The 14,438-nt window shown below is 47.3% G+C and overlaps 2 protein-coding genes across 4 annotated transcripts; one reads left to right on the top strand and one right to left on the bottom strand.

Moving 5' to 3' along the window:
- Positions 1–165: 165 nt before the first annotated feature.
- Positions 166–11,634, bottom strand: nord. Of its 3 annotated transcripts, none has more exons than XM_017253129.3 (8): positions 11,362–11,634; positions 10,237–10,628; positions 3,056–3,141; positions 2,724–2,973; positions 1,429–2,107; positions 1,240–1,373; positions 1,030–1,170; positions 166–964 (listed from the first exon to the last, which is right to left on the bottom strand). In XM_017253129.3, the coding sequence occupies exons 2-8, from the start codon at positions 10,536–10,538 to the stop codon at positions 790–792; spliced, it is 1,767 nt and encodes a 588-aa protein (XP_017108618.2). In that variant the 5' UTR covers positions 10,539–10,628; positions 11,362–11,634; the 3' UTR covers positions 166–789. The 3 variants fall into 3 exon arrangements, with proteins under 3 accessions (XP_017108618.2, XP_070135054.1, XP_070135053.1); XM_070278953.1 differs by having other exon boundaries at positions 11,404–11,634; XM_070278952.1 differs by lacking the exon at positions 11,362–11,634 and adding an exon at positions 10,737–10,985.
- On the top strand, positions 4,392–6,613 carry Ir60a (Ionotropic receptor 60a). Its single transcript, XM_017253128.3, is given in 2 exon segments — positions 4,392–5,312; positions 5,363–6,613. Coding segments are annotated over 2 exon segments (2,160 nt in total). The 5' UTR covers positions 4,392–4,403.
- Positions 11,635–14,438: the final 2,804 nt, after the last annotated feature.

Here is a 14,438-nt window from a genome sequence, read left to right as displayed (position 1 = left end):
CGACGTTCACCGTTAACCGCTCAACTGTCGTCATTATAAGGTTAACTACGCTGTTGGTGTAATCCCCCCATTTTCAGAGCTTTTGGATTTACTTTAGCCATGGTTTTTGACATTTATTCGGCTGGAATAGGTATAGGAATTAGAATCGAAATCTCCCTTGTCAGATAGCACATTCTGGTTTTTCTTTATTGTCCTCTCTTCGGTTGCACAAATTTAGCTTCAAAAAATACAACGCCTTCAACGCACATATACATAGAGTATATATATATATTCGTAATAACTATTATAGAGCTAACTCGTAAGCTTAATGTATAAAAAAAGACTACAAAAACTCTTTGTTTTAATGTTAAAACTTAACAGCAAAAGCCTACGAGAACTAACTTAGGTATAAACAATTATTCGGTAAGCAGCGAGGGTAAACCAATCAAGTATTTTATACAAACTTTAATAGCTAGCTAATTATTACGGAAACTAAGCACTCGAAACTCGAAAATACTTGGAATTTGTCCGGCAAACACAAACACGAATCTCACGCACTCACTCAGACTCACTCGCTCATACACCACATTCTTGCCACTCTTGCCACAAACATCTGAATATGAATATATATATATATATCGGCTTGTATATATATAGTATATATATATATATGTAAATGGAGATAGGTTTATAGTCTTTTAACCAGCATATAGTACTTGTAGGATAGTGTAGTAGTAGTAAGGTAGCTTTACAACGACGGATAGTTTGGATGCGAAAATGCAGCTAAGCTTTTGTTGGGCTTCGACCTGGTTAGTAGAAGGACTCGTGCGAATCGTCCAAGCACTGGCTGGCCATGTGAAGTGTCAGGGCCTGGTAGGGCAGGGGTTTTCCCATCGACAAGTTGGCGGTGACATAAACCAGGTAACTGGCTCCTGGATTTAGATTTAGGATGGTCTCCGTTTCAATGTTGTCAATGCTTTGAGGGCTACAAAATTAAAGATGTTTTATTATAATAAGATCTTTGTAAAAAATATTTAAAGCTAGACCCACCTCTGTTGCCTTTCCCTGCAGGTCATCCACTCAAAGTTCTTGTAGTTCACCATTTGCTTCGGGGAGAAGTCCATGCAATAGTTTGTGGCATCCACCACGCTGCGATTGCGTTGCGGCAGATTAAAGACAATAATGCAGTAGCTATCAAAAGATTTAAGATTCAAGATTAAGATAGTTCTCAGTAGCTTTAATCCTTAGGATTAGTTCTACCTCAGTTCTCGTTCATCTGGGGAACCATTCCAGGCTATGGTGGCCCGATTGCATCTTGTCCTCACATTGAAAACGGTTATGTTTTTGGGAAGTTCCGGCAGAGTCCGGAACAAAGCCTCACTGCTTAGGGCCACCTATTAAATAAAATACATTAAAATATACATTTTTTAACTCAATTTCCCTACTTACCATTACTTTCTGAGCCCTTAACGTCTCATCGTCGTTGCTCGGCTCGAACCTCATCTGATACCGCTGGCCGGGCAGCACTCCGTTTTGTCGAATGTATGTGGGACTGAAAATGGGAATCGATTGCCACACCTCGTTTCGCTGCCTTAGCAATCTGACCCGGATCTCACTCCCAGAACAGGGAATCAACAAGTGCCGCATAACTGGGTGCTCCACAGGCGGGTCCACCTGCGGCACCTTGAAGCTGTAGATCTGCGTTCCATGCTGCCCGCCGATCTTCAGAAGCGCCAGCGCCTGTTGCCGCAAAGCGAGTGGCTGGGTTCGATTGAATCTCACTTGGGTGGTGGCCAGCCGCATGGTCAGATTCTGCCTCTTCTGGTGGACACCGAACAGATCCAATTGGTAACTACTTCGCGGCAACAATCGACGCAGCATTTGTTGGCGCCGCTTCCCCGTGCACACCACATGGAGACTGTGGCGAGGATTCAGGCGACGCTCTCGCTGCGGTGGAGCAGCCCAAACCAAGTCCAAAGGACTCACTCCTGAGCAACTGGGGCTCAATGGCCGCTGATCCACAAAGGCAGCCACTGCCTGGCAGAAGTGGGTGAATGTTAGACGAGGGGTATCAGGAACTATACGCTGGATCACTAGACAGTAGTGCATGGCATGGTAATCGAATTTGCTGAAGAATAAGAAAGATATTCCGATTAGGGATTGAAGAGGGAAAATATGAAAAATATCAATCCGAAATTTAGTTTCAGGCATTTAATGCAAATCGTTTAAGGTATTCCTTTCAAGGATCGGACAAAAATTGTCCAAGATATGGGCATCGCAAGGGGCCAAAACTGGCAATCCTGGAATTCCCGGATTTTTCAAGGGGCACCATCAGGAAAAATTTTGAAAAATATTGATCCGAAATTTTGTTTCAGGCTTTTGATGCAGTTTGGCGGAGAATCAATCTACAAATCGTTTAAGGTATTCCTTTCAAGGATCGGACAAACATTGTCCAAGATATGGACATCGCAATGGCCCAAAACTGGCAATCCTGGAAATCGCGGATTTTTCAAGTAGCATCAGAAAAAATTTTGAAAAATATTGATCCGAAATTTTGTTTTTGTTTCAGACTTTTGATGCAGTTTTGTGGAGAATCAATCTACAAAGCGCTTAAGGTATTCCTTTAAATAAATATTTAAAGGATAAAGATCGGATAAATATTGTCGATTGTATGAGCATCGCAGAAGGTCAAATATAAATTGTTTGGATTTTTCCCACCACTTCCTTCATCAATGAGTACTCACCTCCTGTCCCACTTGACGATCATCTCGCGCTTCCGTACCCGGTTCTGGGTGCGAATGGCGATCCGGTGCGTGGCATTCAGAAGGGGCCAGTTGTGGTGCGGATGCTGGGCCAGGGCGTCCACCTTGAGGGCGCCGCTCTGGCGGGCTTGGACGAAGAGGTCGTACTGGCCGCGCAGGGCGCAGGGCAGCACCAGGGTGTCCCCGGAAACACCTGGACCAGATGCCATTGCCGCCGGCCTCAGAGCGCTGCCTGCAAAGGGAGTCGGGTTTCGGGTTAATGATTCTGACGGTTCCCACCAGGGAGGAGGTGAAACTCACGAGCTGGGACTTACCTGTTTGATTGAAGTACATCTTGCGGACCACGGGCGCCGAGAAGCGAATCGTCAGGGGCGTCGTGTCGTTCAGGTTGAGCACGAATCTGCAAAACGAGATGAAGGCAGGATGAGGATGAGGGACGGAGTAAGTGAGCTGTTAACGCCCTTTGTCAAAAATGATGACACTAAATTATCACACGCAATTTGTTTTGCCGCCTCTCTGGACTGAACCAAATGAGTCAGCGGGTTTCGGCCATACCCTAGATCCCCGAAAGGTTTATTTGATTGTGAGCGGACTATCCCTAATTCCCATATGATTTTCTTATAAAAGAGTAGCTTTTATTCGTTGCAGGACTAACTTTATTTATCAATCTTCTTGATGATGCTTTTGCAACTTTGTTGCAGCCAAAGATTTAGTTCAAGTCCTCCGGGCACTCTTCAGTTGGCTTTCTACTCGTTTCTGAACTTGCTGAGTTTTGTATTGTAATTAAATGTGAAATTTACGAGCAATTTTTCTAATGACAAACTGGTAAGACAAATGAGCTCCCCGATACACCCACACCAGGGCTGGGCAAGCCTGGCAAGGATGCACTGGCAGGACACAACGGGTGTGGCGCGAAAGGATGCCATTGCAGTAAATGACTCATTGACTTGGCTTATGGCCGGCCATCTCGAGTTTTATTTTTATGACCGGCTACTTCCGGCCAACGCCATCCGGACAACGGACAATGGACACCCAGACAGACCACGGACAGAGTACGGACACAGTTTCCCAATCCCCCGCATATAACCAAACCGAACCGAACCGAGAAGTAAATACGCCATATAGTCGTAATTTTGGCTGCTCTGCCAAAAGGTTCCAGGGATAGGATTGGTTCGGATTGATGGAGTGTTTTAATGCATTCGAGACCATTGTTGGTGGCGACTGTGGCGCCGCAGCGACTGTGCAAATATTTGCTTTAATTTAAGCCTTGCATGTTGCAATGGCGATTGTTTGTTGCCACTGCCACACTGTGTTGTTGCCGTTGTCGGCACGATGACAGCAGTCAATTATACAAGCCAAACATCAGCCAAAGACGAAAGTTGAATGCGCTCTAGCCTGGCCAGAGACGAAGTGATTTAATGGATTTCCCCGACAGACCCCCAAAAAAATAATAAGTGTTTGATGGAAATGGCTGCCGGGCATCGAATTACGCCGGAAAGTATATAGATTTATTTAAAGAGCCACTCTGACTGACTGCTCTGGGAAAGCCATGGCACAGATATGCCTTCCGTGATAATTACAGCGCATGAGCCGCATCATGGGCACAATCAGAGTGTCGCCCACCACAGTTAATTCGCAATTGGCCAACCTGATGGACGAACAATGTGCTGCAATTATCCGAGTGCCATCATCCTTGTGCTCCTGTTTTTGGAGCCCGGTCGGGGCATAGTGAATCCCTCGAACGAGACTGCGAATATCGTGATATCCATGCTCCCGGCCAAGGATCTGGGGCCCGAGGTGTGGCAGGCTGGGGTCGACTGCCTGGACAGGTTTGCCCAGATCTTTTTTTACCGAAAGCCTGCAGAGCGCTTCACCCGAGCCTACAACCTCATGACGACCCACGCCTTCAACTTGTCCACTCCAGCGGATGAGATACAGCAGGGATTCGCGAAGCGGATAAACGAAGCTGTCACAGATCCTACTGAGCCTCGGAGGCAGGAGCTTTTCCAGCTCAGAGTGGTCACCGATCACGGTGGCAATGTAAAGAGCAAGAACTTCGGGGAACTGCTCCTGGTGGACAACTACGTGCTCATTGTGGACTCTGTGGAGAGGCTGCTCAGTCTCATGAGTCGCTATGTGAGCCGGATGCGCTCCTGGAATCCAGGTGCTCGAGTCCTGGTGCTGTTTCACAATGCCCAGGTGCACAATCGCCCTTGGACCGTGGCATCCCAGATTTTCAACGAACTGATGCATAGCTTCTACGTGCACCGGGTGGCCCTGCTTTACGCCAACTCCTCCATGGACTACAATCTCCTGGTGAACGACTACTACAATAATGAGAACTGCCGGGTACTGAATGTCCAGAGTGTGGGTCAGTGCCACGACGGAGAGCTGTATCCGAGTCCGACCGCCGTTCATGCCGCCATGTTGGACTATGTGGCGGGATTCAGTCCCAAGAACTGCACTTTCTACGTGTGTGCTTCCGTTTCGGCACCATTTGTGGAAGAGGATTGCGTTGTGGGTCTGGAGATGAGGATTCTGGGATTCATGAAGAATCGATTAGATTTTAAGGTGAGTTCGGGAGCTTGCTCAAGCTTGCGAAAACTAATATCCTTTATTAGGTTAACCAAACCTGCAGCTTGGAATCCCGAGGAGAACTGGATGCCAATGGCGATTGGAACGGATTGCTAAGCAAGGTGATTGACAACGAGTGTGACTTTATAGTAGGGGGATTCTATCCGGACAACGAGGTGGCCGACTTCTTCTGGGGCACCGACACCTACCTGGAGGACGCCCACACCTGGTACATCAAGGAGGCGGAACGGCGACCCGCCTGGCAGGCCATGGTGGGAATCTTCGAGCCCTACACCTGGCTCTGCTTTCTCCTGGTCTTGCTGCTCACCTGGCTCTTTTGGTTCGCTCTGGTCAAGATCCTGCCGGAGCCCAATTACTACCAGCAGTTGAGTCTGACGGGGATCAACGCCTTGGCCGTGACCATCTCAGTGGCCGTCCAGGAGCGTCCAGTTTGCGAGGCCACCAAAGTGTTCTTCATAGCCCTCACCCTCTACAGCCTGAATGTGGTGGCCACCTACACGTCCAAGATGATAGCCACCTTCCAGGACCCCGGCTACCTGCATCAGCTGGACGAACTGACCGAGGTGGTGGCCGAGGGCATACCTTACGGTGGCCACGAGGAGAGCCGTGATTGGTTCGAGAACGACGACGACATGTGGATCTTCAACGGGTACAACACCTCGCCGGAGTTCATTCCTAGAACGGACAACCTAGTGGCCGTGAAGAACGGAGAACGCTGCATCCTGAGCAACAGGATGTACACGATGCAGAGTGCCCTGGGAGACGACATTTACGCCTTTCCCCAGAACGTCTTCTCCAGTCCCCTGCAGATGATCATGAAGGCCGGCTTCCCGTTCATCTTTGAGCTGAACACCATCATCCGAATGATGCGGGATGTGGGAATCTTTCAGAAGATCGACAAGGACTTTCGGTACAACAACACCTACTTGAACAGGATAGCCAAGATGCGGCCAAACTTTGCTGATAATGCCATTGTCCTGACCACGGAGCATCTGAAGGGGCCCTTTTTCATCCTCATAGTGGGGGTCTTTTGTGCGGCACTCACATTTTTCGGCGAGCTAATGATCCGGAATTGGCGCTGCCAGCTGGTCAGCACGAGGAAGGGGCAGAAGCCGAGGGCCCCTAAGCAGCAGGCCAGAAGGAGGAAAGGACGAGCACGAGGACGAGGACGAGGGCAGTTGGGAGAATGGCAGCGACAAGTTCAAGTGACTCCAGTCATACGATTTACGCCAGTCAAACGACGCAAAGTTTTCCAGTGACAAACAAGTCAAAAGTAAACCAACTCTCCGCCCCCGGCTCCCGGCTGCGATAAAAATTGACTCAATTCACATAAATTTGCAATTGAGAGACACTGACTGGCAACCCGCCCGGCATCCTGCACTCCTGCACTCCTGCTCCTGCTCCTCCTTTTTTTTTGTTTTCCCGTCTGGGTCTTGGTCTCGTGTCTTCTGTCGGGTGTCTGTTGTCTGGTCTTTTCTGGTCGCCTCTGTTACTTTTCACGCGAAATACTTAAAATCAGAGACACAATTCTATTTTTGCAACTATCACACAGGCAGCAGCAGGGAGTCGGACAGGGAGCTCCGCAAATTGACAATCAGCTTCAGCTTCAGCTTTTCCCCAACAAACGGCGGCGACAAAACACAGAGATAAAGAACGAGTTAGGATACAGATACTCCCATAAGTGGCACATTCGCTGATTGCAGCTCCGGAGTATCCGTGCAGGAAGTAACTGCCAAGAGCACCAATATCAGATATCCCAAGTTTCGATTCAAAAATATCGCAAATGGAATTGGAACTAGAGAGTTGAAGAAAAGTTTCCCCTAAGATGCTTGAGACTTTCTTTCCAACTTTTGTCATCAGGTTTCCATAAATTTTATTAGCTTTGTGTTGTCTATAAATCTATAATCAAAATCATAAAGAATGCTTTTAAAAATTCAAATAAATCAAGTCGAGGGCATTACTCATTTAATGGGGATTACTCAGTTTGGACTTTGGGAACGCCACCCAACACCAAACACCCATCACCCACTACCCACTACTGGGAGGTTCGAATTTCACTTTGGTGATCCTGCTTTGTCGGCCAAGAGCATAACAATCATTTGATAGCTCTATCATGCCTCAATCAAATGAATCTGTGAGTGATTCACACCCAAGACAGTTCACAGTCAGAGGCACACACGCAATTACTCACACCGAAATGGGCGCACAGCGAGAGCACTTAGTCTGTGTAATTTGAAAATTGCTTTTCCCTTTCTTTGAAATTTGTTTTTCCCATTTTATTTGGTTTTTTGGGAAATTATAGACTATTGAACTATGGCTGAGTATCGCTGAGTAAGAGTCCAAGAGACACCAAATCGAATCGAGCGACGCCCCTCTGTCTGTTCTGTCGATTCCTATTCCGATTCCCATTCCCATTGCCATACCTATTCCTACTATAACCATTCTGATTCCGATTCCAATTTCAGACTCACAATCAGTCTGCCACCGTCTGGCCTGAGTATTTTTGTATTCTGTCAATTGCTAAAAATACTATACCCACTACACTCGTAGGAGATCTTCAGTTCTTCTGGCGGCGCAAAAACGTTGCCGCCAATGATGACGATGACGATGCCGCTGATGTTGATGTTGATGCCTGATGCTGGCTTCTGCTGATGATGATGATGGGGCATTGGTCATTGTGCGAAAATTTGCCCAACGCTGCAAGGTCTACGTAGTTTCAGCCAAAAAAACCAAAAACAAAAACAAAACACGGCGAGGAGAAAAACATACACAAAGAATTATGCTTCGCATTTTATGGCAATTTGTTGTGGCAGTGCCGTTGTTGTGGCTCCTTTGATGCGCTTACAAATAAATAGTTTCACGCCAAGAGCTCTGGAGGAACCAGAGGCGACGAAGGAGGCCGCAGGCGGAGGAGGAGGTGGTGGAGGAGCTGCGGTGTGGGAGGCCGGCCGAGTGGCCGAGTGTCGGGCCAGGCAATAAAAGTTGTTTACATCGCCTGAGCCTGCGGCGCACATAAAAATGCAACGGCAACAACAATCAAACGGCAGCATCAACATATTAACAACATTTTGCCTTCATTCCCCCTTCGAGAAAATTAACTGAATAAAGGGGTATATATTGCAGAAGGATACTATGCTATGAGTCTAAGAAAATAATATGAAATATAATCCTCTACAAGATCTACTTAAAACCCACTTAAATAATTTTAAATAATATTTCCTAAGAAACCCCAATAGGTATCCCCTATTCCAGCATTCTAAAAAAACACCTAATATAATCACCTTTTCTGCCAGTTTTGGGGTTTGTTTTGATTTGAGGCCACTGACTAGATGACTGGATGCCACAGGTGGCAGCTGGGGCGGAAAGTGGCGGCAGAATGGTGTCCAGAATGATCGAGTTGCGAATGGGAATTGCGAAAAGCGAATAGCGAATTGGGAATTGGGAACGGGAGCGCATATTGCGCCGTCGAATTAAGTCGTAAAATTAATATTTATGATTTGTTTGCGCAAAAATATTAACGCTTGCCCCGTCTTGATTGGCGGCCGCCAAGAGAGGCGGAGGGACCATAGGCGGAGGACGATGTGGCGTAAAAGGTGGGGAAAGGATACGCACGGGGCCACTGGGAATTGTGGCTGGATGGACGTTGATGATTCTAGCAAAACGCTTAATGGCTGCACGCGCCATAAACGCGACTTCTGCCTTGCTGTTGCTGCTCGGCCTGGCCATCGTCCACATCCATGGCAGCTACTTCTGGCCCTGGCAACTGGCTCCTTTTCACACGCTCAGCACACCGAGTCACTTGCGTCTTATGTCACGTACTCCGGTTCGGTTTCTCGATCTCCAGAGCCACTGGATCTCGGTGCTGGTACTTTTTTTGTTGAGTAATTAGAACACTGGCCGGGTCGCGCGACTCTAATCTCGATAGGGTGGTATCCAAAAAAAGAGAGAGAACATGATACCCAAAAGCCGAAAAAAAGGAGCTGACGACAAACCACGACATTAATTTCAATGTTTGCCGGCAAATGATCGAGTGTTATACGAGACCTGCTTCAGTCCACCCGTCCCGTCCACCCGGAATGTTCGCACGTTCACTGGAGATGATGGAAACTAAAATCCCGGACCAGAAAAGAGCCTAAGCGAAAACGTGACGGGCCTCTTTTGACCCAGACCCAAGCTGCTTCCCAACGGAAACCAATGAAAATCCTCCCCGAAAAAAATAAAAAAAGAAAAAACAACGTACATTGCTCATACGCCACGTGTAACACAGCCGGAACAGTGGTGTGTGGGGCGGCAAAGTGGCTTAAACGGTCAGTCCCGTTGCTAGGGAACTTTAAAACCAAATGGGTTTCTAGACCATTTGTTGGATTTTATCTGTAACATTAGTCATTGTCAGTTTCAAGATGCATTGAGGGTTTAATTACAAAATTAACAAGAACAATGGGTTCTATTTGGTCATTAAGAGTGGAATTCATTAAAAGTATTTAATTAATTTTGTACTATTTTTGATGGTAGATGCATCTATTTCCCGAGCCTTGGCAGGAAAAAATCAATATTCCTAATGGCTGTCAAATATTTTTTGATGCCACTGTACCAGGAATGGTGGCAGCTGTGCCAGCAACAAAAAACTCACACACTAGACAAGCAAGAAGAGGAGCAGCAGGACGCAGGAGGCAGGACGCAGGACATAGGACAACTGTAAAAAGTCTGGCTCTGGATGGTTTTTTGTTTGGCCAGCCACACGTCGTGGTTATAAATTATTTTTTTTGGCTTTTCTGGCTTTCTTCGAGGCGCCCCCTAAGTTCGGTTTTGGCCATCTTTCGTATTTGTTTGGCCATAATTTGATTTGTGTGGCAGGCGGCGTCGCCAGCGCACTTAGCCGTATTGCCCGCCCGGTACTCACCGTTTCTTCTGTCGCTCCGCCAGGGCAATGTGGACGGGTACATCCACATATAGGTCCTCCACGTCGTCGATGTCCTTCAGCATCTTGCGGTACCGCTGCAGCGAAAGACAGCGCTGCGGTGGCACTGGCGTCGCTGGATCCGCGGGCACATCCACTGGCGGCTGTGGCGGCTGCTGCGACTGCTGTAGCAGCTCGACAGAGTCCAGAAGGATGCGATTCCTGGCCAGCGGTATGTGGGAGATCTCGGCCAACAGCGGCGGAGTGAGGAGCATCAGTAGCAGGAGTTCACATCCGGACAACATGATGGCTTTGGGTTTCAATAATTTTTGTCACTCAGTGTTCAAGTTTTCAGGATTTGTTTTCTTTTGGTAAGTTTTTGGCTAAAATTTTGCCTAAACGGGTAAATTTTAAGCTCAATTAGTTTGGGAGAAGGGCTTTGGAGTCAAGGAGGAAGTTCTAGAAGTGTTCTAAAAAATAAACACTTTCCGCACAATAATTACAATCTATCTTCCCCATCCGTCCGTTCTAATCCCTAAATCCGTAGAATCCGTAGCCTTCAACTCTTCTTAAGGCTCTTTTTTTTCCGTTGGGGTGCCTCGGGCCAAAGCTTCACCCTCCTGCGTCGAGTCCGCCCCCGCCCATAACCATTCTGTCCTCCGCACAATTAAGGCCTGTCAAACCTTTGACACACGTCGCCTGCTACACGCCCCTGCCCCTGCGCGGCAACAACTTCTTTGGCCAAAAAAAAAAAATGTATTTTTTTTCCCAAAAATTTTGCTTTTTTTGTTTTTTCTTTGGGGGGAGGAACTGTTTTGTGCGTCGTCGGCTCGTCTCTTGTGTTTTTGGCTTCTCTCTTCTGTTGTTGGTCTTCTGATTGTTTCGGGGGGCGCCCAATTAATTGGGGGCTGCAGTGAATCGATTCTCGGAACTGTTAGATTTGCTAATTGCGACTGCTCCCTGACCTTTCCCCCCAAATTAATTAAAGTTCCCCGAATTTGCGTGCCCCGAATTTGAGGGTAGTGGGTAGTGGGTGTGGGTGTGGGGGCTGGACTTTGATAAAGGGTTGTAGTTTGCGGCGATTGTGCCACCTGTGGCTGCCACACGAGCAATTAGCCGAGCACTCACACACACGAAAGCACTTTTACTATTGCAGAACAAAACACACACTCTGTTTCATAAATTTTTATTTTGATTTTGATTCGTTTGGCGCACGCATAGTTGGGATTCTTTTAGCGGGCTTTTTAGCGTTTTGGCCGCTTCTGCCGGTTCTGGTTCTCCTCTGCGGCACACGCGACACGTATCCACACGTTTCCCGGGCACGGATCCGGCGACTACGGACGACTACGGTTGGAGTACGGAAGTCTGGCTGCACCACAACGACGTCCGCCTGCCTTGACGGTGAAACGCAAAATGCCGAGAGTCGTGCGCAAAGAAGCCCCAAAAGCCCGAGCGGAGAGCCCGGCAGAGGCAGCAGCCGAGGCAGTGACAGAGACAGAGGCAGAGGCTGAGGCAGCGGCAGCGGCAGCGCCAACGCCGGCAGCGCCCCAAGGAACGAAGAAGGCCCCACCAAAAACCGAAGACGATACGAAGTTTCCCCCACGCACACACACACACACACCGGGGGGAGGGACAAAAAAACAATACATGCACAACTGTTCTTTACTTTTTTTTTTTTAATTTTTTATTTTTTATTTTTTGCCCTAATTAATGCCTTTTGCTTTGGGCCTGCCCCATTGATGGCTTGGTGTGTGTGTTTTTTTTTTGTCGCGCCAACATTTTTGATTTTTGAATTTCGTTTTCAATGAAAACCAGAACAGAACACACAACCAGCATCCGAACATCCCAGAATCCATCGTATAGCATGTTGTGCGTTGGTTCTTTTTATGGGCCGCACGTGACTTTCAGTGCAAACATTGAGCGCCACTCGGCCACATCCTACGGCCCTGTGCCCTCAGTACCCCTAGCCACTGGCAGTTGCCACATGCAAATGAAATCGGAGCCGGCCAAAACACGGAAGATAAACATTAGATCCGAGCAAATGTGCAACATGCGATGAGACGATGCCTGGGCCACGCTTTGACATTCGAGTGTCGATTGTATTTTGCAAGTGCAGCACAATGAGCTTGCAACGTGAAATAGTGTGTCTAAAATAATTAGGGTATTTTTAAAAAAGGGGAAAGGGTCTATATAACTAGTTGGTAAGCTAGTCTCAACTCTTGATTAATCAAAAAATATTGTAAAATTTTAAACAATTTTTTGCTGATTTTTATAAATTAGTTTCTGCTGTTTCCTCTACTTTCCTCCCTCAGCTATAGCTGTCTGACTTCCCCACCTGGATGGGGCGTTCGTCTGGGGGTTTTCCTGGAATTCTGACAGCACGGAGCTGAAACAACATTTTTGCCCTGTGACAGGAAGGAAATGAGTTGCGTTGTCTGGCTGTAGCGAGGCAACAAATTAACAGCAAATTAGTTAGAAAAGCAGGCAGCAATTTTAGTGACTTAATCAGCGGCAGACTGAAAAGCACGAAAAGAGTGGAGAGGGGCTAGGAGCTGTGTGGCAGAAACAAAAAAACATCGAGAGTTGACAACGGCCAACCTTGAAGGCGCCCCTGCCGCGCATTACTCAAGGGTCTCCACGTCCACATCCAGGTCCAGCCTGCCATCCCAGCTTCTGGTCCAATCTCATGCATAATGCAAGGCGCTGCCCGCCTGTCAGAGCTACTCGGTACTCCTTCCCCAGCTACCAGGTCCCGACGCTGATGGTGGGCCGCCCATCCGCGAGTCGGCGTTTCATTTTCAACAAATTAATTATTGGCGAAGAGGTGGAACAAGTCACTTAGCCGTCGAGCAGAATGTTAAGGCAATTTAATGATGAATTTTCCAGATGGTTCTAAAACATATGTATGGGCTTTTATTTGAAGGCATTTAGTTAATAGATGTCTATAGTCGAGCAGTTAAATTAAACTTCCATGTACTATATCTTATAGTGTAATATTGAAAAGGACAAATTTGTTATTGATTGGTGATGGGATGGCAAATACTTGCCATGTAAATCAAATGGAGTGCCTTTCGATGTTGACACAATACTTCAGTTCGCTTCATTTGTGCTCCAATAGAGTCAACACGCTGCTCCCGACAATCGATCAGCGTTCTGTTCCCGACTTCCAAAACTGACGACATCCCAACATCCCACCATCCCACCATCCAAAGCCTGCAACAATTCATTCCCAACAGCACCATTGACTGAACTTATTGGTACAACATTTTTGCCTCACACTCACACTTCATCAACGCAAAATGATTGGCATGCCAACGTCAACCGACTGCCGACTGCCGACAGAAGCAGAAGCTATAGCTATATGGCTATATAGCCCTGCCAGCAGCCACATCAACGGCAACAACAACAATAAATGCGGCAGCAACGTTGGCGGCGAAAGCCTCCGACATGTGTAAAGGAATCGTTTAAAATAAATGACAGGCGAGCCCCCGCACCTACTCCTCCCTCCGCCGCCTGGTTGTATTGGCCCAACTCCCTCAAAGAGTCCCCTGGCTGCATAATTACCCCCAGAGCGGAGCACACGGCAGATCACAATAATCAATACGGGCCAGGCCAAGAAGCCCGGAAGCAGGGCGAGGAGGGAGAGTCGGTTTCTGGCCGAGTTTTGTTGTTTTTTTTTTTTTGTTGGGACTCCCAACCTGGACGTTCGATGTGTGTGCGTGTGTGGTCCGAGTTTTTGTATTTATTTTTTTTTTTACATGTTTTTGGTGGCTTTGGCTTCGTTTGAACTTGGGCGCTATTCGCTGCCCAGGAGCTAGATTATTTGCTTACACGCATCCACAAAACAAGGCTCTAGGGTTGCACAACAAAAAAAGTGACTAATGGGTTTTAGGGGGGTTAGGAAATATATATATTTTGAGGAAGACTTGGTAGTATTCTAAGCCATATGGGGGTTAGGTCCAGCTGGGCTTCCAATTAAGTCACAAACTACAAATACCAAGAAGTACTTTTATAATGCTCTCCCACAAAACCCTGTCAATAACCACCTCTATATCTAATAAATACTTTCTTTTATTAAATATAATCTGTATCCATTCTTTAACCCATCCCTGGCTTAGTGAATTATATCTGAGCCTGCCACAAAAAGGAGCCGCTCAAGTTTTTAGCACATTACAACACCTTTGAATGGAAAAGTTTGCCGCGGG

Source organism: Drosophila bipectinata, chromosome 2R (genome assembly GCF_030179905.1).
Source record: "Drosophila bipectinata strain 14024-0381.07 chromosome 2R, DbipHiC1v2, whole genome shotgun sequence".
Taxonomy (NCBI): domain Eukaryota; kingdom Metazoa; phylum Arthropoda; class Insecta; order Diptera; family Drosophilidae; genus Drosophila; species Drosophila bipectinata.
This window is presented reverse-complemented; position numbering and strand designations above follow the sequence as displayed.